General features: G+C 46.4%; 1 protein-coding gene across 8 annotated transcripts in view; it reads right to left on the bottom strand.

Annotated features, from left to right (window-relative positions):
- Nucleotides 1–22,920, bottom strand: part of rarga (retinoic acid receptor gamma a) — a 35,717-nt gene extending 12,797 nt beyond the window's left edge. The window contains exons 1-2 of one of the 8 annotated variants that reach the window (XM_029833739.1): nucleotides 22,775–22,920; nucleotides 11,593–11,946 (exon numbers count right to left, since the gene is read on the bottom strand). In XM_029833739.1, the coding sequence (XP_029689599.1) occupies nucleotides 11,593–11,761 (169 nt within the window). In that variant the 5' untranslated portion in view covers nucleotides 11,762–11,946; nucleotides 22,775–22,920. Of the gene's footprint in view, nucleotides 1–3,580; nucleotides 4,153–11,592; nucleotides 11,947–17,799; nucleotides 17,950–22,555; nucleotides 22,738–22,774 lie in introns of those variants that run through there. The other 7 variants (XM_029833745.1, XM_029833743.1, XM_029833742.1 and 4 more) reach the window with 7 other exon arrangements.
- Between the last annotated feature and the right edge of the window lie 1,409 nt (nucleotides 22,921–24,329).

The raw sequence follows: 24,329 nt of genomic DNA, 5'->3' as shown, positions 1-24,329 counted from the left end.
CAAAATTTCCTCATGAAGTTTCAGCACAGGCGCTCTTGTGAAATCACAAAAAGTAAAGAAACAGAAAAAAATTAATGCTACAGGGACAAAAACTCAGCGGAGCAGCGGAGGCAGGAGATTCTGCCTCTGCGTGGTGGGTTATATTTACAGTGGTGTGGCTGGAGCTGCTGAGGGGGCCATAAACTGTTATTAGAGCAGAGCCGGATTCCAACACAAGCATGTGGAATCCAGCCTGGCACATTGTCCGTCTCTGGATTTGACACGGCAGTCTGGGCGCCTGGTGGCGGCCAAATAAGACACGTAAACAGGACATATGCTGACATACGGGAGTTTGGATACAGGCCGCACACGCAGGCACCGCTTGACACTTGTGAATTAGTGGAAAAACACGTGAAAGGGAGAGCAGGTGATTTTCAATATGCATTTTTCAATAGCAATGCTCAATTCACTGACTTGACTCTAACTGGAGCGTGAGCCATCCTGTATATCTTATCAAAGTTACGCACCGGTCCAATTCATGGACTTCTAAAATCAGAGGACGGATTACAGATTGGAGCGTATAGCCCTGTGCGCTTCACAGGTCATTTAAATGTGCCGACATAAAAGACTTCTGAACCAAGTGGAGGTTTTTCCATCAGATGTATCCATTACTGCCCAGTGACCTTGGACCAGCTGACTACATTTAACTTTAGCACATTCAATGACATTATCTTGAACGGATCAACAAGGTTTCTGTATAAATAACTGCGCCAACGAGCCCTCATTAGAGCTTTGGCTGTGGTATACATTATCCTTGATTTCCTCTTTCACACACACACACGCACACACACACACACACACACACCTAACCAAGATACCACTATCTATTCCCAGTCCTGCCCCCTGAGGCATTCTAATCTTTTAATTGAATCTTTTGTAATTATAATGAAATAACTGCGGACTTCCATCGGGGAGAGAGTGATCAGGGCCAGACTGTGCCAGCGGTCACAGGAAGCTCTTATTTCTCTGCCACTGCTGCCAAGATACACCCCCATTTCAATTAGCTCCTTAATTCACATTTGAACAGCACATTAAGGGAAAACAAAGAAGTGTGTGCATGTGTGTGGGTGTAAAATTACATGCGCGTTGATGGATTGCTCCGGCAATCTGTTAATGCAGTTCTTATGTGAACAGCTCACGAGAAACACAATTAATACACAAATGTTCAAAAACACAAAGGAGCGAGGGTGTTTGGGTGCAAAAATAAACCCACTTCCCCTTCTTCTGACCCTGGAGATCCGTTAAGCGTAATTGCCTCATTCTTCTACGTAAATGAACATTGACGGAGTGGGGATTGGTCTCACATCGGCTCTCACTCAAATACCTTCCCTGACAGTTGACTAATTCAGTTCCCATTGATGTATGGCTAAATCTGTGTCCATTATCCTTACGTGCGGGGCTGCTCAGATGTAGTACCAGCTCTGTGGTAGAAGGCACTTAAGCGCATTACAGAAGCCGGGTAGCTTGAAAGGCTCTAATTCTGAGCCAGGGCTGCCACACATGGTGCAGATCTGACGTTGGTCAGGCCGCAGCCTCTGACTAACCTCTGACATTGAGGTCCCCTGCTGGCGAGCAAGAAGAAAAAACAGGAAAAACTGACCACACACTTTTAAAGTCCTCGACTGCTAAACGCTAGCGACATCGACACTTATCACCGCAGGGGATTTATTGCTGGCACAATAGGATACAGTCCTTCTGTGCACGAGAGTGGAGGGAGACAGCTTTAACTGCAGTTTACAAAGCACACGTCAACCCCGCTGAGGGGCGCCAGCAACACCCACGTCGGGCTTTCCCAGCTTTTAAACGCCGATTAAGTTCAGGTGAGTTTTTTGCTAAGCTCGTGTGCAGAAGGTGTGCGTGTGTGCAAGTGTGACATCAGGGGCTAAACACCTCCCTCTGTTGCGCAGCTGGGCTGCCTTAATGAGATATCAGACTCAAACATCAATTCATCAGCCTCATTGATGAGGACAATGAGGGGCAACTGCTGCAGTAAAGGGGGGCATTATGCTTCCTCGTGTGGAGACAGGAGGGCCTTTTTTTTTTTTTTTAACAAAGGTTATTGAGCACAGACCCCTTGAAACAGTACACCGGACCAACCACCACTTTGCTTTGCTCTACTAGGCTCACTTCCCCTGAGGGATCGGGGGGGAACCCTGTAGTTTTTATCTCTTTGATTTTAAGGAACAAAGAGCTAAAAGAAAAATGTACTTGAAGAATTTAGAAGCCTAATTTATGTGAGCATGTGTGTGAAATGCTTGGGAGGCCGTGGAGGCCTGATTGATTAAATAAACAAATCTCATCTTGTTATCATCAGGGTTCCCCCTAGCTACACAGAACAGGCCGGGCTGGCTGGAGTCCCCCCTGGCCACGGCCTCCACTGACAGGGCATCTGTCTTCATTAAAGCCCAGCCAGTGTGCATGACAGCCACTGAAACGCTGGTGTCCTCACGATTAATGAAGACAGATGACGCCCCACTGAAAAAAAGGCCAGCATAAAAGGGACAAAAAAGGAGGACGAACAAGCAAAAGAGACAACAAAGAACAAAATTAAAATGGCTCTGAAAAACAAGGCTAAGGTCTTCTCTGAAGGTTTATCTCTTCAGTTCCTGCCTGGGTTTTGTTTTCCACCATCATATCTGGCTTAGATCCATCCACACTTCTACCACCATAATGTGACCCCCCCCCCCCCCGAGCATTGGTGGCCCCCTGGAAGTGTATGGAAATAGACCCGGTTTCTCCGTACAGAGACAGGCCTGTTGTTCGATTCGCCTTGTAAGAATTCAGAGGAGGGAAGGGGAAGAAAAATGAGACCCTGAAAAGAATCTGGGAAAAAAAAGAACTTACCCAAACTCTCTCTGCATTTCAAAGATTTGCATGCATGCTACATTTCTAATTTATTCATCCACTTCTCTGTTAAATAATGAATGTAGTTATTAATTTATACCCGCATTGCTCGGGAGGAATATCATTATCCATGTAGCAACCCGGAGCATGCACACAAGTTCTACTCCATGAGGACTGCGGCAGGCTGCACAGAACTTCTGACGTCTGCAACACTAAACAGGCCCTCTGTGTCGCCAGCCTTGCAAAGGAAAATACATTTGCTATCAAAGTGTGTCACGCTATGAATGGAAACCTTGTGTGTGTGGTTTTCTTCCTCCTTTCTTTCTCTTTTTCTCCTTTCTTTCTCTTTTCTTTCCTTTGTTTTTAGCACAGGGCAACTAGCAAGGTCAGAACTCAGGTGGCTCGCATTGTCAGTGAAACCTGACTCCGTTGGCCGAGACTCACAGACACACAGAGAGAGGTGCACACACACACACACTGCATAGCATATCATATCATGAGGAAAAGAGATTGTCTGTCCCAGCCTTTTCCTGAGCAGCTCATGACAGCAGCCCCCTTGGCTGAGCCCTGAGGGGTAAGCAAACCAGCAATAAGAGAGGAGAGAGGAAATGAGAGTCTCTGCAGTGTGTGTGCAGGTGTGTGTGTGTGTGTGTGAGAGTGTGTGTGGGTGTGTGAAAGACACAAGGATGCCACTTACACTGAACGCTGGCACTGCTGGTCCATGCAAAGGTGTCGAGCCCCGCGAAGAAGGGGCTCGCCTTGCGTAGCATGCACGCACCGTGGCTGGTGACATCATAGAGCTGACGGGGGCCTAGTCCCAGAGCCTCCATACAGTCGAACATGGCAACCCCCCCTCTCTCGGCTGAAATCAGTGCGAGCGCTCAGTCCTGCCTACGTCCTGCCCCGGTTCCGCGCTCACGTCACTCCCCCAGGCCGCGGCAACAACAAACTGCAGCAACAGCTATGTGGCTCTAACGTCTTCACTTATCTCTTGCTGTCACTCTCCCGCTCTCTCTGCTGTCCTTTCCTGCTGATGCCGGAGTTTCTCGTGCTCCCTCCCTCTCGGCTGGAATGCAGATCTGATTCCTGGCTGGCTAAGCTGGGCCGAGTGTGACTCTTGACTCTGTCCTCTCTTCCCCTGCCCTTGGGTTAGCTGCTCCCCGTCTGCTGTAACAGACCTAAATAACAGCCTCTCACAGCTCTCGCTGAGCCCCAGACACGGCAGAGCGAACCAACTGCCTCGGCGTGACGCTCAGAGAGGGGGTGGAGAGACGGAGAATGCTGCGGCGGGAGGGAGGGAGGGAGGGAGGGAGAGAGAGAGAGAGAGAGCGAGAGAGAGGAAGGAGGAGGGGAGCCGGCCAGCACTGGAGGGAGAAGTCTGTACTCTCTTTTCTCTCTCTTTTTTTCCTCTGTTGCTTTTGTGTTTCATATTTCAGCTGCAAATGCAAACAAACACAGCCCCCCCCCCCCCCACTGCCTCATTTTTGTCCCATTCAAATCTGGTCCCTGTCTCTTGTCTGCCTCTACACCCCCTCCCCAAATCCCCCTGCAGTAAATATGAGCCCCTTCCCCTCCCTTCCGTGAGCCCCCGTCTCTAATCATAACCATATTAAAGTACAGCCACTGGCCGGGTGAGTATGTGTGAGAAAGAGAGAGAGAGAGTGGGGGGGGGAGTACGCTGCGCTGGATATGAACCCAGAAACCAGATGCCAGGGTAAATCCCTCCCTCGCTCAGCCCTTAAGAGGCGAGCAGAGGATGGGCAGCACTTTCTGCACGTCCTTCTGGAAGTGCTTTAGTGGTGATGAATGAGGGCTCCCTCACTCGATCCACGCCATCCATTTACACAGACAAATGCTCCCAATATACAAACACGCCATGTGCTGGACACACTCCTCACAGGTTCACTTGACCCATGTCAGTGATTTATCTTCAAATTCAGACTCCAAAAAAAGATGTGAGGAAAACTATATGAGACCTCACATAAAGGCATTCCAGATTCCATACTGGCTTTTCTGCATGCCGCTAAAACAATCCAGTTGAGGACATGAGAGTGTCCCCACAGTGATGGTAAATCAAAGGAAATCAATAGGCGGTCTGTGGTCAATAGAGTGAGGCCGTCACTGGTCCTAACTGTTGCTCTGCAGATGAATAGACGTAGCTGACAGCCTGACACAATAGCAGAAATGTGATTTTGAAAAATGACTTCAGACAGGGTGTCCCACACATTAATCCCCCCCCCCCCCCCCTCCCCCCACCAAATCAGATCAGGACAAGTGGTACAGCCCAGCAGGGAAAAAAAGCCAGCATTTCCTGTCAATCTGTGTGGCTGGCTATGCTCTCCATAAACAGTGCTTGCTCTCCCTCCCTCTCTAACAATTCCCTCTTTTTCCTGTCTCATGAAACAAACCATGCACCCATGTTTTGGGCCATTTCGAAAGATTTCGATTGCAATGTTTATTGACATTAAAGCTTTACCTTCAGGCAAAGGCCCCTTGTTTACACAAACACACACACACACAAACACACACACACACACACACGTGCCGGTGGAGTGATAGAAAAAAAACACCCATTTTGCAACTCACCATCACATTTTAAAGAGGAAGCTTTATGAGATCCCTTTTTTTTTTATCAAATATGTCTCGGTTGGCAACTGCTCGTCTTCAGCCGTTTACACATTTTTTTAAAAATAAATTAGATTTGGATGCATTTCTGATTAAATCATCTCGTGCCCTGAGTCACATTTTTGTGATCTTCTCACACTCGTCAGTTTCCTGCCCCCCCCATCCCCCCCCGCTGCTAGTTTTACACAGCATCCTGGAAACGAAACACTGGCCAGTTCTCTGGTGTTCCACTGTTCTCTGTAATGTTCTCGTTGTTTGCCAGGGCAGCGCTCAGGACCAGTCCCATTTATAATATTTCCTTCTTGCTTTATAAACTCTGTCTGACTCTCTCCTGCTTCTGACGTTGCTCTTGACTGTAATTGAGACCATAACTCAGCCCACAAACCCCAGCCTCTGCAATTACTGGTTCTGGGTGCTGTGAGCCGAGCCTTCCAGCTCTTAAGAAGGCTCGCTGAGTGAGTATGGACATCTAATCTACGCATATTCCATACTGCCGCTGACCCGGCCCGTTCCCCTCCCTCCCGCTCTTCCTTCCCCAGCCAAAGAGATTGAACTCTAGAAGAAACCCCCACTGGGCCACTAACTTCCCCCCCCCCCCCCCAAAACCTATCCTGCCCTCCCTCCTTCTCCTCTGGCTCACAAGTTTCTCCATCATTCTCCTTACTTTTTTTCCAAGTCCGTTCCTGCAGAAACTCTCCCCATTTCATCAATTTCCCTACGGCCATTTTTTCCAGACTGCATGATTTGATTTAGTTGTCAAAGTGCTTTGCTTTTGTTTTTGTTTTTGGAAATATTCCATTAGCAGTGACTGCCAACGCGCCGATCAGTTCGTGTGACTGCTCACACTCGTGTTCAACTCCACTAATTAAACCTTCAGTTTGCAGTCTTCTGAACTTAAAGGAAAGTATAAAATCTGACTTAAAAAACTGTTATAAGTAATGTTACTGGTAAGACATCTAGTATTACGACTGTTTATTGCTAAAGAAGCTCGGTTTGATAATTCTGGTGTATCAGCACATGGAACGGAGCACCAGTACCAAACCTCTTAAATATCTGACACTCCAATGCCAATTATAGATAAGACGTATACAACACATTGTTGCCACTTCCTCTGTATACAGTCATTCAGTTCCAGCCAACGAGTCAACAACATTCTGGTGTTTGAGGCAATAAACAGGAGCTTTTTTTTACACGCCTATGAGCTAAACCTGGCGGGGAGAATTTAAACAGGAATGCGGAGCTTTTTCAGCGCTGACATGAGCATGTGTGCAGTCTGTGGACGTGCTGAAACAGATTGCTGGCGATGACAGAGACACTGAACACCAGTTCACAGTGTACCCCACCATTAGAAACCCTATACAGGCTGCTCCCCCTCCCGAAAAAACGTGTGCAATCCTCTCAAAAAGCAAATAAAATTCTTGCATTTAAAGCTGAAACCTGCTGTTTTGTTTGTCGGCAAAAAAAAAACCCAGGGATGAACCCTATAGCATTCTTGCTTATCACATCCATCAACTGCTTTACCGGCCGCAGGTTTTACACATATTAAGCTCTGACAAGACATGTAATCTTAGCTGCTCCTATACCTCACTCTCTCACTATATATCTCTGGAAGGCACTTCATATGTCACTGAGGAGGGATGTGTGGAGAGTGAGACATGAGTTATGAGAGATCTCGCTCCTCAGCAGCAGCCAGGCTGGCCTCTCTGCACATGCTTGTCCCACCAAACGCCTAACACAGCTACTTTTCAGAGCACTATCAGCCTTGGCCATCTTTCAGCAAAGTCTTGTGAGTTTCTCTCGCTTCCCCTCTATCTGCGCTGTCATGACATTTTACTGCCCGCGCTTTGTGGGGGTAGAAGAGTTATCTTCGCCAAACATCCAATCAAAAACACTGTCCAGGCGACCCTGTGCCTCTGCGTGCCCTCCTACCCCTTTGCGTGCCTCCTTTCTCGCCATTGAGCGCCCTCCGCGTTGCACATGTCGACATGGGCCTCATCGGATCGCAGAACCCTCCCATTTTTAATAGTAGCCTCTTTATCTTCATCTGTCATCATGTCAGTGCTGCAGTACACTCGCTGGCCTCTCCCTGACTCGCCGCCTCTGCTGGCTTTCACACATGAAGGCATGCAAGCACACGCAAACGCACGGTCAAGACACAAACACATGTAGCCTTTTAGCAAAGTTTCCAGCACTCAGGGCAAACTGACTCCGACTTTCGGAGAGGGATAAGAAGAGGAAATCCATGGTGATGCATGAAGGAGAGAGAACAGAGGGAGGGGAATGGAGGCCATGTCGAGAGTACATAAGCCAATGTGGTTTAGGCAGATTTCATTGATGGAGCATCAGAACTCTTTCTACAATGTACTTAACTCAACTGGGGAAAAAAAGGTTGCTTTTTGTCGATTCCGCCTCTCATCTATTCAAATCATAGCTGGCAGGGGTTGAAAGATTTTTTAAAAAAAAAGGGGCAATGTGAGAGGAATCGATTTCTAAAGAGGAACAGAGCATCTTAGAGAGTGATCATCATGAGGCTACAGCGGTCTCTAAGGGAAATTAAATAAAAAAGGCTCCAGTCTCACTGATAGATTGAGGACAAGGTCAAAGAGAGCTACACAGGCTCCCATCACAAAAATATACAAAGACTCAAGCTTTCCTAATTTGCCACATGGTCAAACTGGATTTGTGCATCTCTATGGAAACATTGCCCGTGAGGGTCATATCCGCGCTCTTCCTCATTTCCATCCCTCCACTCAAATATACAAGATACCAGCACAAGCATGCAAACTCCCACATATCCAAACCTCCACAGTCAGCTGTGTACCTGTCTATCTATGCTGGGCTGAAACCCAACACTTCAACATTTATTAAAATAACTATAGCAGGACAATGTCCCGTTTGTGCTCTGCTTCATTCCCCGCGCTGAGGGCTTCGCTTTGCAAGTCGGCATCCTTCCCCGCTGTCCCTCTCCACCATTTAAATGTGCACTTTTTACGTTCCATTTCATACCACATTTCCCACTAAAATGGCTTCTTTACGCAACTCCCCGAGCTCTCTAAGCCAACATGACCTCCTTGTGTATGTGTGTGAGTTTGTGTTCAAGAATGCAATGAGTGTTTTTAATTAAGTTGAGTTTCTTTTTCTGTTGGAACATTTCAATCCTCTTCAGTCTGTGTGACATAAGGGTTTCTGCAAGTGTGTGTGTGTATAAACATGCATGTGCAGAGATACATGCATGTGCCAGGATACATGGGTGCTGGTCTGTTTATGTTTATAGCTACAGTATGTAGGTTTGTAGCCTGAGTAAAGACTCACGTACTTTAAATAAAACAAGATCTCCACTAGGGGCTCAACTGAGCAGGCCGGAGCTGCCTGAAGACGAGTTTCAACATGCTATTCATTCCTTTCTATTCATGTCCTGCTTTAATTTTCAGCCTGTGATGAGGCTAAAAATGCTTACAGCTCTGCTTCCCTCAAAAAGTCACGATGAGGATTTGAGAATTTGGTCCAAGTCATGTGGGTTGAAGGAAATGGCCTCAGAGCTTTTCAAAACATCCCTGTGGCTGGCTGGCTTTGGGGCCAGGGCTCCAGCTCTGATTGGTGAAAGCTTAGAGAGGTGTTTCAGGGCTCAGTGTTGATGTTATCACATAGTAAGTAGCCTTAATGGGCTTCCAACTGTTTGTTTGAAGGGCTCCCATAATGACAGGGATCAACTGATAACGGGTTCGCTACACAAAGCCGGCAGACCCTCTCATGGATGAACAACTGCCCCTGTGCCTTTATAAAGATATGGGTGGTGGGGATGGGAATCTGGAAGTGTGCCTGCATGGTCAATGAACCCCATTCAAACACTAAAGTGAAGCTCTGGAGTTTTCTGGCTCCACTTCCTCCGTGTCAATATAAAAACTACCATTTCTGCATGTGCAAATACAGACGACCTGCACCATCTCTGCCCTCTCCTGTCTCTTCCCACCTCTGTGCAAAACAGGTATTTCCAAAGACAAACTGGTGCCAAGACAGACCGCCGCCACCACGGGAGGTGCTCTGACCTGTCGGCGCCGAATGCACACCCAACAAAGGTAGGTGTCAGTCTGATTGCCTTTATAACAACAATTACACACATAGCCAAGTTTCACAAGAGCTTTATTAATTGCACCCGGCAAAGCTTCACCCAAGTGAAAGGCATTTTGGTGTCTGAGTTACAGACGCTGCTGACAACAATGAGAAAGCTTCGGCCAAGTGTGGAAGAAGAAGTAGAGAAGAGGAGAAAAAAAAACAGGCCTGGGGAATGTCCAAACCAAAGCCTTTTGTCTTCTTTACTCACATTTAAGAGAGTGGAGATTGAGACTGTTGTCAGTAGAATGACTTGTAACATTCTTTGTCAACGGATACACATAAGCGAGGGTTTAGAGCCAAAAATAACAGCTGATACGTGCATCCACCGGCCAAACTCGAAACCGAGTCTTTTTCTAGGACGTGCAGTTCATAAAATCTCTGCCTATATAGGCCTAAAAGGGACTTATACTATATTATAAAGGGACTTATATATTCTGAGGCTATTTTGCAGCATTATTGGACTTTATTTTTCCTCTGTTTATAACTTAATAAGACCATAACAATGCTGTTCAGAACATAAATAAAGACAAATGTCTAAATAGCTTAAACCCTGAAATCTTGTGAAACAATCCGACAGCCAGTGTGGGTGTCTCAATACCGGCAGTCGTCCCGTTGCGTGTCTTTGCTTTTGTCTGTTTGTGCTTTGTTACATATTTTTGTCTAATCATATGCCAGTTTAAAAAAATGGGGGGGGGGGTAATCCATCTGTCAGTGCTGTGGGATTTCATTCTGCATCAGGGTATGTTTCGAGTTTTTAGATGAAAGAAGTGCTCTGTGTGAGAGAGGCACAGAGAGAGTGGGAAGAGTGTCTCTGGTGGATGTGTTTGCATGTGTCTCTGTGTGTTTTCCTAGCAGGGCGTGTTCTTGGATTCCACTACACTAGGACATTACCCCCAGGTGCTTTCTCTCCCTTCCTCCCTCTCTTGCTCTCTCTCTCTCTCTCTCTCTGGTTCTGTGAAAATACCTTAGGGATTAGGTGGGCAGAGACATTGAGGAGGAGGAGGAAGGGGGGGCTGAGGTAGTGATTGACGTATGAAAGACTGGAGAGGTGCTCAGGCATGTTGTGGTAGGCAAGAGGGGGACAACACACACACAGGCATGCAGGAGGGGGCTATGTACTTAGCTCAGATGCAGCCACCCACCAACACTGACCACCAGCTTCTACTGCTTTAGAATTGCTTACAAATTTCTTATACAGCATAGCTTTATTTCATTATTTTCTCAGTCAATATGACTTGACTCTAAATATGCCTTGACCATTTAAAAAAATTAAAACCAAGTACATATGAATGTGTGTCTTAAAATTGCATCCTCTCACTTCTATATCCAACTGCTGCGGAAGCATACAACACTGCCCCCTGTGGCCAGGATTAAAACTGCAGCTCTGTCATTGCCAAGTGAAGCTTGTGCGGCAAGTCTGGTCATTCAAAACCAGAATGACTGCATTTGTTCTCATATAAATTGTGTGTAGTAAACTGATTCTCAATAGACGAGCAGCTCACACTTTGAATCACAGTGGTGTTCATTTTCGAAAATTTGTGATGCTCAGAACACTCATTGCCTCACACCAAAGGAATGTTGTTTTGTCTTTAATTGCAGACTTGTGCATTTGCGAGCCTCACAAAAGCTCGGTGAGAGGTCTAGACACATATAGGAGAGAGAGAGAGAGAGAGAGATTAGAAAACCCTGAACCAGGGTTTGTGGTCATAACCGCACCGCATCTATGCTAGAGGCCACAGAAGCAGGGAAATTGTCGTCTTGATTAAAGAAGAGTTACTGCAACCAGACTTTCAAATTTTCCATCTCCATATAATTAGAAATTTGAATGCTCATAATTGAATGTAGACTCTGCTTTTTTTTTTAAAACTTGGCCAAAATGAAGGCAGGTGCCCTGTAGCGTACATAAAAAGTGCATGAGCGTGAGAGGAAAAGAGCAGACACGTTGGCAGGGTTATCATAAATAATACTTACAGAGTGCAGCCATTTCTTTGGGCAGGTCAGCACCAAATCTCCCAAACAGGCTGCTGTTGGCCAAAAGGTCAAAAGGGGAGCGGCTTCTCATGGGGTTGAAGGCAAAAGGGTAGACAGCAGGTGGGAAGCTGGTCATGTGACCCACCTGCTGTTCCCTGTTGGCAGCCATGGCGACAGAGCACACCCAGCTGCTGGGTCGAGGTAGTGGCTCTCCAAACACCTGGAAAATCCCCGTAAAAGCTGAAATCTGCGCGGGAGGGCTCTTGGGGTGGGAGTGAGGGTTTAGCGATGACAGGCCCGCTTGTTTACAGGCACAGGGTTAGGCTCTGCAGAACGGACCTCCAGTTCAGTCTTCTGAGGAAAGAACAAAGAGACACGTTAATGTTCCTGAAGAATTTTCACGCACACAAAAATACACTTAAATACCCGTTGCTGGATGGCATTAACGGGATAATAGCAGTGTTTGAGGATTTATTTTCTTTCTTGATAGTCCTGGATTTCAAAAACATCAGCTGGAAGACCACATCAATCGACGCAAGGTCATGTGTCAACTTCACACCAATGGGTATGAGTGGAGGAGAACAAAGGAAGGGAAGAGCCAATAGAGAGATAAAGAGCTGGTTGTGAGAAAAGGGCAGAAAATATGAGACGTGAGGGAGAGAGGAAAAGAAAATAAGAAAAAAGTTTGGAAAAAGTTATAACAGGGAAGAGTGTGAGGCAGGGAGAGGGGGGCGGGCGACAGACAGGAAGAGAGAGAGAGCTCTTGTTCCTGCAGTTTGAAGAGCTTCCAGATTTCTACAGTGATTCCAGGCTATGCCATATGATTTAAATCACCAGAACTCTACTATAAAGAGCCCCTCTGTTACTGCTGCCAGCCTAGCACAGCAGCCTGCCTCTCTGCCTCCTTCCCCCAGGACCAGAGGCCCAGACACGGGGTTCAGAGCATGAGGCAGGGAGGGAGGGAGGGAGGGAGAGAGGAGGGGTTGACAGGGTAGAGGGTAGAGAAAATGAGATCCACTGATTGCTAACTGCTGCTGTCACATCCAACTATCTTCTCCTGAGGTCAGGCTCCCATCCCACAGAGTCATTTTGGCTCGAACCTCCCGCAGCCGGCTCGTCACTTTGACTCCCCGCAGTAGGCACTGACAAGTGGTGGACAAGGCTGCAGTTGTGCCCCACTGTTGATGTTGTTAATGTAAGGGTGGAGAAAAAAAGAATCCTGGTAAATCTCCCATTTTCTTCATGTTTTCTTTTGCCTTTTACTTCCCCAGCATGATTTCATAAGTGGGCGGTGTGTGATCAACTTGTTTTTAAATGTGGCTTTGAAAAAGTGCAGAGCCAAGGAATTTGGAACTGCTGCGGCTTGTGAATCCGGGAGAAAAGACAGGGGGAAAAAAATCTGGGTAATGAATTCGGAATAAACAAAGAAATAGAAGGGGGGGATGAAGCCTGATCCCGTGAACTGCTGAATTGAGTTTAAGGGAAAAAAATAAAATGGACCGAGGAACAATGACGGGGTCTGGGCACTGGGGGGCACTAAGAAGTGGCTCCATGCCCAAGGGGAAAGAAAATTGTGAGGGCTTTGAGTGCACACATGCACCTCACTGACACAAAAAACATACACATGCAATCAAGCCCTGGAAAAAACACACACACACACACACACACACACACTTTACACATGTGTAAGAGCACCCAGTAAAAACACACATGCACCTCTCACCCATTGCCTTTTCCAGAGCTCTGGCTCTCTCCCCGCTTCTCTTTCTGGCTCTGTCTCTTTCAACAGAGCCAGTTAATTACACCCTACTGCTGCAGGCAGCTTCAAACCACCACTAATTTAGAGTTCCATTACAGTAAACTGTTCCACATGTGCTTCCAGGGCCCAGGCAGGCTCGGGTGGCCACGTTTCAGGAAGGAGCAGCCGCCGATAGGCACCCACCCTCATCCTGCCAGCACAGCCATATTGCCATCTCTTTTCTCCTCTCCCTTTATCCTTTGATTTTCAGGGTTCACTTTATAGCTGAACCAAATCTTTGCTGAACCTCCCCGTTATCTCTCGCCATAATCGAGTCCATGTCCGACCAAGTCTGCCTCAGAAAGAACTCCTACTTTGGCGGCACACCTATCATTAAACTCAGGTTTAGGGATTAGATAAGAAAAATAGTGAAGTTACGTTTACAGTTTAGAAGAAAGTTGTATTGCTGTTAAGGTTTATGCTGCCTGTATAGAAAGAAAAAAAGAAATCCCTCTAAAGACCCTTAAAAAATGGCCTCTCAAATGTGTGTACTGTACTGTGAGTATGAACTTGGCCAGCACGAAGCCTGTTTGGGTATCTGCCTCATGAACTCAACCCCAGCACAATAAATGCAGCGCTGTCTGTCTGAAAGGAGAATAAAACAAACCAAAAAAAAGCACCAGATCCATGTGACTCTCATATTCGAGCGGGGAAACAACTGCGACGGCAAGAGGGAAAAAAAGGCCTCAAATGACTTTCAAACCACCAAATGAGCACAATAAATAGCACAATGTGTTAGTACATGCCACAAAAGAACAAAAGCAGTCGCTGCACATAAATAAATGCCTCAAAAAAACAGAGACAAAGCCAGTAACTTTACTCTCCCCAAGCACAATAATGAATTAATAAAAGAGTTGGCGCCAGTGTTTTTTAATGAGTCACATCAGCCCAGCAGCTTTTTACAGAGCCATTTGTGTTTTATGTTGGGTCCTGTGGTAGGCTCACTTAGCCAGCCCGTCTGGGGCTATAAGGGGGATAAGGGGAATTTGGAGTGACCTCATCCACAGTTAGCCAGGGCCAAATGGGCATGAAGGGCCTCCTCACTTCCCTTGAGCCTGGGGGGGCATACAGGAGGCAGCGAGCGGCCAGGCAGGAGAGGAGAACCAGGGCCAGGCTACGGGTGTGTTCACTGCCGCTGCTGGGACTTTCCATCATTCCCTAAGAGGCGCAGTGCAGCGGTTTCAATCGCCTTTGGTTACTCCTGTAAATAGTGGAGTGAGGCCTCGCAGTATTTTATCAAGCTACGGCAGACTCATGGGTCACAATCGGGCTGATCCGTTCATTTTTACCGTGGGTCGCAGATGAAATGACACAAGTCAAGCGAAGAACAAGGAAGACGGCTCTTGCAAGACGAGGCATGTTGGGAGGGAATCAGATTTTCCTGTTGCTAAAAGGTTTGCATCACAGAAACGAACGCGACAAAGGGGGAAAGTTTCCCACAGACTCAACGTCTGTCCATTCAATGATCCCAAACCAACTGTGGGTTTGCCTATTGTGTATTAACGGTTGTGACAGAGTGATTTGCAGTCGTGCACAACAACTAAATCCAGGCAATTTCAGGAAACTCCAACACACAAACCAGAAAAGCAAGCGAAAAGAAACCACAGGTGATTAATACGGCAATATTTTGTGAAATAATTAAGAAAAAGCAAGGTTCTACAAGATGACCTTTACTTTGGACAGGCAGGAAGGCTCCCGCTACCTTCTACCTGCCCCCACTGGGCATTTGTTAAACAGAGAGCCCCGTGTCTTTCAGGCACCGTATTCCGATCGTCAACATCGTGCAGTGATTTATGGCCACTCAGTTGTAAAGGAAATAACTTGAAGCGGAGAGTTATGTTTAAGGTTTTTGGGTTGTGGGTGAAGTCATACTTCCACGGCTGTGAAACAATGATTTTTCTTTGGCCCGCGCGTCCCCACCAAGTTGACAGACTGGCTTTTCCATCTGCTCGGAGCCAAACTAATATGTCGCGTCAACGATGTCACTTAAAAAGCGCCTGGAAGCAACCGCTGATGGACGTGGGTGTGTCACAAACAAATTAAAAAGTCAATACTGAAACAAGATCACAAGACAATAATGTGATCACGCTCCTGTCTCTGGCACTATTTTAGCAGAGAAAACAATATCCTCAACGCCATTATCTGATGGTACAGGTGACAGGTCCCATCTATCAACAAGTTGCAGGCTAATGGCTCCGAGAGAGTCACCTACTGAAAGATGGCCCAGTGCCTCTAAACAAACCAGCATTCCTGCCTGACAAACTTGTTTGACATCTACCTACTCTTGGCATCGCACAAACACAGATTGTCTTACACAGACAATGCAAAGTAACACCTCGGAGATAACATTTGTCATTTAAAGAGGCATTGGTTTTCACTGCCGCCAATTCTCAATCTTTCAATATTCCCGCTTTGGTCTGTTGTTTAGCTGTGATGTCACAAAAACTGCAGTGTGTGTGTTGCATGTGTGTGTGTGTAGGGGTTGCGGAAAGAATGAGACATAAAACACTTTTTTGGGGGGGGGGATTGATGAAATCATTCTGACAGCTTTCCATGATGTGGTGGGGGCCTTTGGAGGATTCTGTATGGAGACACGGGGTCTCCAGCAGTGGAACCAGCCAAAACTACAATAAGCAAAACACAAGAAAATAAAAGAACAAAGGAGAGTCAGAAATGTCTCATTACTGGAAACGAGATGATCCTGATGCCCGTGAAGGTTTAGCTCCCTCAACTCACGAGAAAAATCAATCAGTTTTCTTTGTAACTGAACAAAAACACTAAAATCACTACAGAACCATTCACAAAGATCCGATAATAACGGTGTGGCGGAAGCTCGAAAGCGTAAACCTTCCAAATCACAGTCGCACAGCTGCAAAAATAGTCATAGGAAACAGCGTCCTGTTAATTACAGTGAGGTAGCAGAGAGCCCCCCCCATCAGTTCCCCTAAAACCACCTGTCAACCCCTCCCTTCTCCTCAGCCTTAATTACGATAGAAATTCCAGAAAAGGACAGGCATCAACAACTCCCAGATTTACAGCTCACAGTCACAAAGAACTGTTTTGTAACACAGACACACATGACTCAGCTGTTGTTCCAGCAGTTACAACAAAGCCCTGGATTTATTTGCGTGGGCAACTGTCGCACAAAATGCAGTGGTTATTTCCCTCATCATTATAAGGTCTTTATTAGATGTGCTGTTAGCTTATAGCGTTGGTCGCCTGCATATTAGCGCGTGGATAGACAAAAGACTCAGTGAGCAAAAACTGATGTGTTGCAATGGGCGCGAACAAAATTGCTGCCATTAAGTCAGGCAGTGTTTTGGCCACAACTGCTGAGCACATGGACTGTAGCTGTAAATCCAGGCTGCGATTGAACACAAGGGAACGACATTGCTAGCATCTGTCTTGCAAGCAGTTGGTAAAAATGGTCCACAGGTGGCGCTGCTGAGGTGGAAAGCTCAGCAAGTGACAGCGGAGGGTGACGCAGACGCCCCCACCCGCTCGAGCGGGCTGCTGTTTTCTTCATTCACTTAAAAGTGTCCGGCACACTTATGTCAGCGAGAGTTGGGGGGGAGGAATCGCTGGACAGCAGGTGCAAAGCAAAAGCGGTCCAGCTGCACAGCTTGCCCGACTGACCAATCGCTACTGGCGTCACACAGCAACATCTCAACCTGATCGCCAAGTCGCACCGCGCTGAACGCAGTGCATGGCGGGAACAAGTGGAACCCTTTAACCGCACACTCGTGCCAGCATCGCTAATGAAAGGAATGACCTTCCATGTAAACTAAGACCAAAGTTCCATCACAGGAATTAGCATCTGTGGTTTAAAACGACAGAACACAATGCTTCTCTTTTTCCAGGCGCTCATATGTTGGTTATTAAAACAAAATAGGTCAAGGACTGTGAGTCTTGTGGTAAATACACAGCCGTACAGTACACATCAAACGCACAAGTGCTCACACATATGCTAATAATAAAGAGCTCCACAGGCGGCAGATCACAGTCACTAATAAGCATACACATTACGATATGTGAATATAGAGGGTCTGCACACAGTGCGTGGTTTTTATATAAATACGGTTTCATTTGCACTAACAAAGCGGGACGGAACAAACAAACACACTAAAACATAGCATGCAAACAAACACATGTGTTGAGACATTTTAGTGTTTACAGATGGAAATCTGGTAACATTTCAGATGGGAAAAAAAACAGATTTTTGTCTCAAAGCCTCACAGCATTTTGCACACTCAGTCTGTCTTCAGTTAAATCCGTCAACCCGCTCCACCTCCCCCCCTCCAAAAAATGTATTTTTTCCTCTTTTCTTCTCTGTCAACAGAGTAAAACCGAGGGGGAAAAAAATCCCAAACCCAAACTAAAGTCAGAATTTCTGAATGTTTTTGACTTACTCACTCTGTCTGGTGTTGATGAGACGTACGGACGGATGATGGGACGATCTAAGGAGCAGAGCTGGCCTGGGCAAAGGTGAGATGCGAGTACGTTCATCAGAGTCCTCCTGACAGCAAAGCCAGAGCAGCACTGAGCCTTTCTCTGGCTCCCCTCCTTCACTCCCTTCCTCCGTCTCTCCTCCTCCTCTCTACCTCTTAAAAAAACTCACTATTTCCCCAGCGCATGCACACACACGCTCTCTCTCACTTAGCAATAATTATACTCTGATTCATAAAGCCTTCCTTTGTCACGTGACACAACACTTCAAATATAAAGCACATTTTTTGACGAGCCACAAAGAGCCTGGAGGGGAAGTCAGTCAAAAAGCTTTGGAAGGACTGAGGTTTTTTTTAATTCTATTTTTCACATGGATTCTTTTTCTCTTCTTCATCACTAAAGTGTTGGTTTACTTTAAAACTGTGTGAGGATGTGGAAATGTAGTCATTCCTGATTAATCCGGTCGTTCCCATCCTTAACAGGACAGTTGTTTAAGCAACAAAATGAATGCTCTGACTCACCACGCAGGATTGTTTAATTGGTCAGTGTGGTGGTACACAGGCGAACAGAAGGTTCTGGGTCCAATTCCAGCCCAGGCTCTCTTCAGTGGAGCCTGTGCATGGTTTCTCCAGATACCAAAAACTTTAAACAGTACCCAGGTGTGTGTGAATGGTGAGGTGGACGTGACATGTCCAGGTGGTACTCCTGTCTCTACTCCCCAGCACCCAGCTGGTGGCAGTCTCACTGGTATCATATTCTATTTCTGCGATACTCAAACACCGTAGCCTTTCATCCTTGCCTTTAACGTGGAATAAGGAAGTCGATTTAAATAAACACAGAACAACTGTAGCATTTTCATGGAATTCATCCCATTCAGCAATCTGTAAATATCATCTCAGTTCTTAAAAGTAGCAGAGGTGCATCAGCACCGGGAAAGCCCTGTGTGCCACGGAGATGTTGCGCAACAGGAGCAGTGGCGGCGACAGATTTGGGTGTGCCCCTCTGTGCCCCTCTCTCCACACGTTTCCAACATGCGTTTGTGCGTTTGTGGTTCTGGGCGTGTGCCCCGTTTTCTGAATGTCATGTTCCTCGGGTTGTTTTGCTTTGCGAGGAGCGCTGCTAACCTCAGAGAGGCACACCTCGGCTGGTACCTCAACGGGTGCTTTCACCTCAGCGGGAGGGCCCAGAAGCAAGGCGCGCTGCTCAACAAAGGCAAAACAGGACCAAAACGTTTTTCAAGAGGAAATATGCTTACTGTGAGTGCGAGAACCTTCCCATGTGCACTAATAGTTCTCATACTTCTAAAAAGATGCCCTCCGGGCGCTGTGTTCGACCTCGACAGCCCCCCAAAGGTCAGAGACAAAAGCAGTAAAGTGATCTACTGCAATATCTCTCCAATATCTGTACCTAAGAGCTGTGATAACTGCTGCTCATTCTGTTCGTAAATTACTATAACTGGCTTGACAGGGGCAAAGATCTTATCCTCCGACACACACATCGCAGTGTGTCTCCGCGCTAATGTCAAGCTAGCGAGGAAAAGCCTCCCTCCCGCCAAGCTTCCGATCTTTACAGCCACATGTGGTTGACAGACAGCTACTGGAATATTCTTTTGTGGATACAGCCATGTTGTACATGATCAGAGTGAATGAATGGATAAGGAGCGAGAGTGCACAGCGACACTTTCTTGCAGCAACCTCAAATTCAGGAAGCACTGATCTCAGCCACAGTGCTCCGAGTGTTTCGGCTGATCCTTATCTCGTTTACGTTTGATTTATGTGTTGCTTATGAGGCCGCTAAGGCTAGTAGAAATCCTTTCACTGTTTACATAGCAGTACTAAATCAGCAACTGTGTAAAACTGAAACAAGATGGCAAACACAGCCAGAAATCAAACATAAATCTGACTCAGGGACGCGACCGGAGCCGAAAAGTGTGACCGAGACCATGCAGTTGTGTCAGAAATGGGCAGTCAAGTGTATGATGGCTGTCGCGCGTGTGTCAGTGGATGGAGCGCGCCGCTCTCCTTATTAAATTATGACAGAGGACGATAGCGGGGGGGGGGGTGTTTGGCTTCTGCACGTGCTCCTGCACTTGCGACTGTGTGCGAGCGCGGCCGTGCCTGTGTGCACGATGCGTAGGCAGTAGCGGAGAGAAGGTCAGAGGTTACTAGTGTTTGTGTTTCAGTGTCAGTGAAGTGTGCTCCAGCCTGAGATTTATGATCATTGTGTCTGGGAGGCTGCAGAGTGGGGGATAATGAAGACGGATCAGGGTGCTATCTCTCTTTCAGGGCACCACTGGAAACATGGCCTATGGCCCCCTCCATTCTCATGCCATTAACTTTGGCTCGTGACATCATAACACACTGCCCTGACATCGATCCTAACGCAGAGCACTGTGACAAGAAGTCGAATGCAGAGGGGCCATTCTTCAGAGGAGGCCATCCGGGGAGCAGGTATTGTTCAAAACAACACTTTGCAGCTTCTCTTCGTGCCTTCGTGAGACTATGAAATATTCATGAAAGTATCAAAACTCATTTGCGTGCTGCCGCTTCGGATTTGCATTTGCAGGGGGCTACGTAACGGAGGCCCGGAGCTGCCGAGAGGAGGAAAAGGCAGTGGAAAGGAAGGAGGAAAAGGGGGGATGATAAAGGCAGAAAGAAGGGGAGGAAGTGAGGTCAGAGGGGTTAAAGAGAAATGGGGAGAGGGGGAGAAAGAGAGCGGGTGAGGGGGCTCAGCAGCACAGGGAATGTGGGAGGAAAAAAGGGGTGCGAAACAGGGGAGAGGATGGAGTAAAAACTGGAGGGAGCAAGGAATTTTTTGAAGGGATAGCTGGAGGGTGGCGGGGTGGGGATGGGGGTGGCAGGTTTTAATCAGTAACAAGATGCCTGTAATGAGATCACCATTTCCCCGCATTCAGATTGATGTCATCTAAAGTTTGGTGCCACATTGAGACAGGCAGGGCACACGCACATGCACGCACGCACACACACGCACACACGCACACACACACACACACACACACACACACACTAGCCTGCCCTTGCTCGGTTACAGACTTAAATACACATCCTGTGAAATGAAGGAGCTCATTCATCTAGGCTGGCAAAGTGTGCTCATTTAGAGTCCAACCACCTCGAAATAAAAACATACACACGGATGAATACTACTCAAAGGAAAATGAGTTAGCCACAGCAGCGGAGAAATGTATGTGTCCGGGTTTGAAGGGCACGCTGTACGGCGCTGGCGTGCATGCTCTTATTTTAAGGAAACAAATGAGAACAAAGCTCAGAACTTTGAGCCAAAAGATATTTAACTGCAGAAGAAAAGCCAGGAGAGAAAGGAGGGGGGGGGGGGGGGGGGGGGGGGGGGTAAAACTGGAGTGCACAGCGCAACCTGCGCATATTCTGGGGTGCATTCAGAGGCTGTTGACACAGCAACTGGTGTGTGTGTGTGTGTGTGTGTGCCAGCACATAAGCACTCTGCCTGTTCCCTGACATGTGTGTCCAATGAAAGGTGAACAGATCTCCTGTCTATACTTTCCTCACAAAAATCAGCCATGATGTCACCATGAACCCACACTGAACCCACCTCTGTCAAAAAGCATTACTCCAGCCCTCCCTCCCCCTTTATGCCTCATTTTCTGTTCCACCTCTCCCTCCTTCATACTCTGTTCCTACTTCTTGGATTTTTCAAGCACCCCCCCCACCCCTCTTTTTTTTAAAAATATTTCCGTATTCTCCAAACTTCTCTTCTGCGTTCAATGTCTTATTCTCTCCTCTCATCCCGAGTCACACTTTTTTTTGGGGGGGGGGCAATTACGGTTTCACTGATCACCAGAGTGCCTTCGCTCGCCAAAAATGCCAGGATGTTGTGATTCTCATAAACTTTGTCCAAGCTGTGGTTTTTAGAGAGACTTCACTGAGTGCATGAGGGCAAGCCAAAAAATAAAAGCATACGGAAAAAAACAGGAATGGGGAGAACACAAATGAAAGAAGGGAGAGGGAATGAGAGAATACTGGGGAAAAGTGTGGTGGGGGCAGCGAGAAGGCAGCCAGAGAACCACATATGGAAGTGATTCTGTAATTACTGCAAATCTGTGAGCTCAAAAGGAAAGGTCTTCTTTTCCATGCCTCTTTCCCTGCACATAAAACTGCCCTTGTGAGAATGCTGGGCACTAAATACTGAACAGGAAACATCAAAGTTTATAGTATGTGGGACTGATATAAGATTTTGCATATGTTTTACATGTTGACAGTGAATAGGAGCCTGCTTTTAATTCCCTTTTTCCTCTACGGATGTAAAACTTTTTTTTTAAAGTTATCTTTACTAATTAGCTTTTACATACTGATTAATCCTAAACGAGCAGAGAGATTCGCCTTGGGAATAAACGTAAGCCTCTGATCAGTCACAACAAGCTGGTATCGTTCACTAAAGGCAGACGGAGGGTGAGAGAGGGGGGCCCCTGTGCGCTGGGGGACAGGCAGATATACAGGCAGGCTGTGATGGAGACTTGTCTTTTTAAGCCTCCGGCCAAAGCCTTTGCAGGTGTGTATGTTGGCAGCTACTCCTGTTCTGTTCAGCCTGTAATTATTTCGTGCCCTGCCGTAACGCGTCCCCGTGATGACACAAAACACAAAAAAACACGGCGCTGATTTGCGCTTTCGGACGCGTCGCGACGGAACTATGATTTATATCATGTTGTGTTATGCAGTGTAATCCTACCTTGAAAGCCTACAACCGTGGCCTCGGCGCTCAGCGCGTTCTCTGCATAGTTTTGTAACATTTAAAAGGCTGCGGGCTGGCGGCATGCGCGCATACGACGAAGTTTTTACAAAAACTGTATCGTGGACAGCGTTCAGAGGAAATCCTCTGCGTTTAGGCTACAATGCGCCGCCATCTGCTCGTTCGCTTCAGCGATAATTTCGGGAGTTATCTGATTACCTTCGTGCGTTGCCAATCCCCCCCACCGCGTTCAACTGCTGCTGGACCGCCGCCGATATCCGCGTGCGCGGGGATGTGATCGCGACGCCGAGACGCTTCGGACGCGGAGCGGCCAAAGCCGGATTAGGTGACTGCGGCGATGCCTGATCGAAACGCAACGAGCGGCTACGCGTTACTACCGCGCACAGTTTTGGACGCGTCTGATTAATAGTCTCATATGTGTCTCATAACACTGCATGTACGAGTGTAATACACACAACATAAGTTTTTTTTAATAACTTATACGAATAAACGTCAATAAATGTCAAATGACGGGTTAGTTTGGTTAGTTTTTTGTTTTGTTTTGTTTTGGGGTTTTTTTTTTTTTTTACAAAGTTTCTAGTGGTCTTATAAATGATGTCAGTTCGTATGCGGTTTGTCCACAGCGTTTATTGTTTGTTTAATTTTTTGTACACTGCTTTGTGTACACATGTACATGTTTACATACTTATGTTTACAATATAGGCCAAAGAGGGAGTGGTGTTGTGTACAAGAAAAGTTATCAAATGGGATGGACCAGGTGCAGAATAGTTTCCTCAGCCGAGGAGATCATTAAGCAATTAAGAGGTGACACCTTCAGGATAAATGGTGAAGATGCATGCCGCATTAACTTTTATTAACAACGTGGTCATCCACTCGAGTATCTATTAAACTGTAAAACACTATTAAATAAAAGTATTATAGTGGGCAGAAAAGTAGCTGATCTCAAATTTCCCCAGATGACCCATGTGTAACTCTCTTATAATAAGAACTATGATTGTAAGTATACTAGTGTTAGCAGTAGTATAACTAATTCTAGAACATATGTAAGCGTCTGTCATATGAATGTAATACAGGAGGTCGACTATATTACAACTAATTCTACATCTGCCCTATTTATTTTGCATATAATAAAGAAACGCATCGGCTAAAAATAAAGAATTGCAACATTTATCTTGAGCAACGTTTCTATTTCTATTTTCACTGAAAGAAAAAGCTGATAGACGTGTATCGTTTAAAAAACCGCACTTTTCACACTTTTCCTAACCGTATTATTGGGTCCTCATTGGCCACGCCCACCAAACATCTGCCTGACGCCTGCAAAAAACCTGTCAGAGAGCCCTCATCTGGACCATTTCCGACGCTATGGCTCCCCCTACTGGTCGCGGGGGGGGTTGCACGCAGCAAAAGTAAACAAAACAATAAAAAGTTCAAGTGGATCTTTTTATTTATTGAAACGCGTTGTCATTTGCTTGCAAACAAGTCTAAATTAAGTAGATCGTTTGAAAGAACATGACATCGACTGGTGTCTATACTACTCCAATGTTTCATTGCAGTGTTATTATAAAATTATAGTAAATGTATAGTAAATGTATCTAAAATATCTAATTACGTCCAGCTGATCATGCTATTATATAAAACTACACCATGAATTGCTACAGATGCGGCGTTTTCAGTTATGCTGTATTGTATTGCACATGAACATTCACACATAGGAGCAAAAAATATATATAGTTTAACTTTAGTTAGGGGGTAT

This window comes from Takifugu rubripes, chromosome 3 (genome assembly GCF_901000725.2).
Source record: "Takifugu rubripes chromosome 3, fTakRub1.2, whole genome shotgun sequence".
In the NCBI taxonomy this organism is placed as follows: domain Eukaryota; kingdom Metazoa; phylum Chordata; class Actinopteri; order Tetraodontiformes; family Tetraodontidae; genus Takifugu; species Takifugu rubripes.
This window is presented reverse-complemented; position numbering and strand designations above follow the sequence as displayed.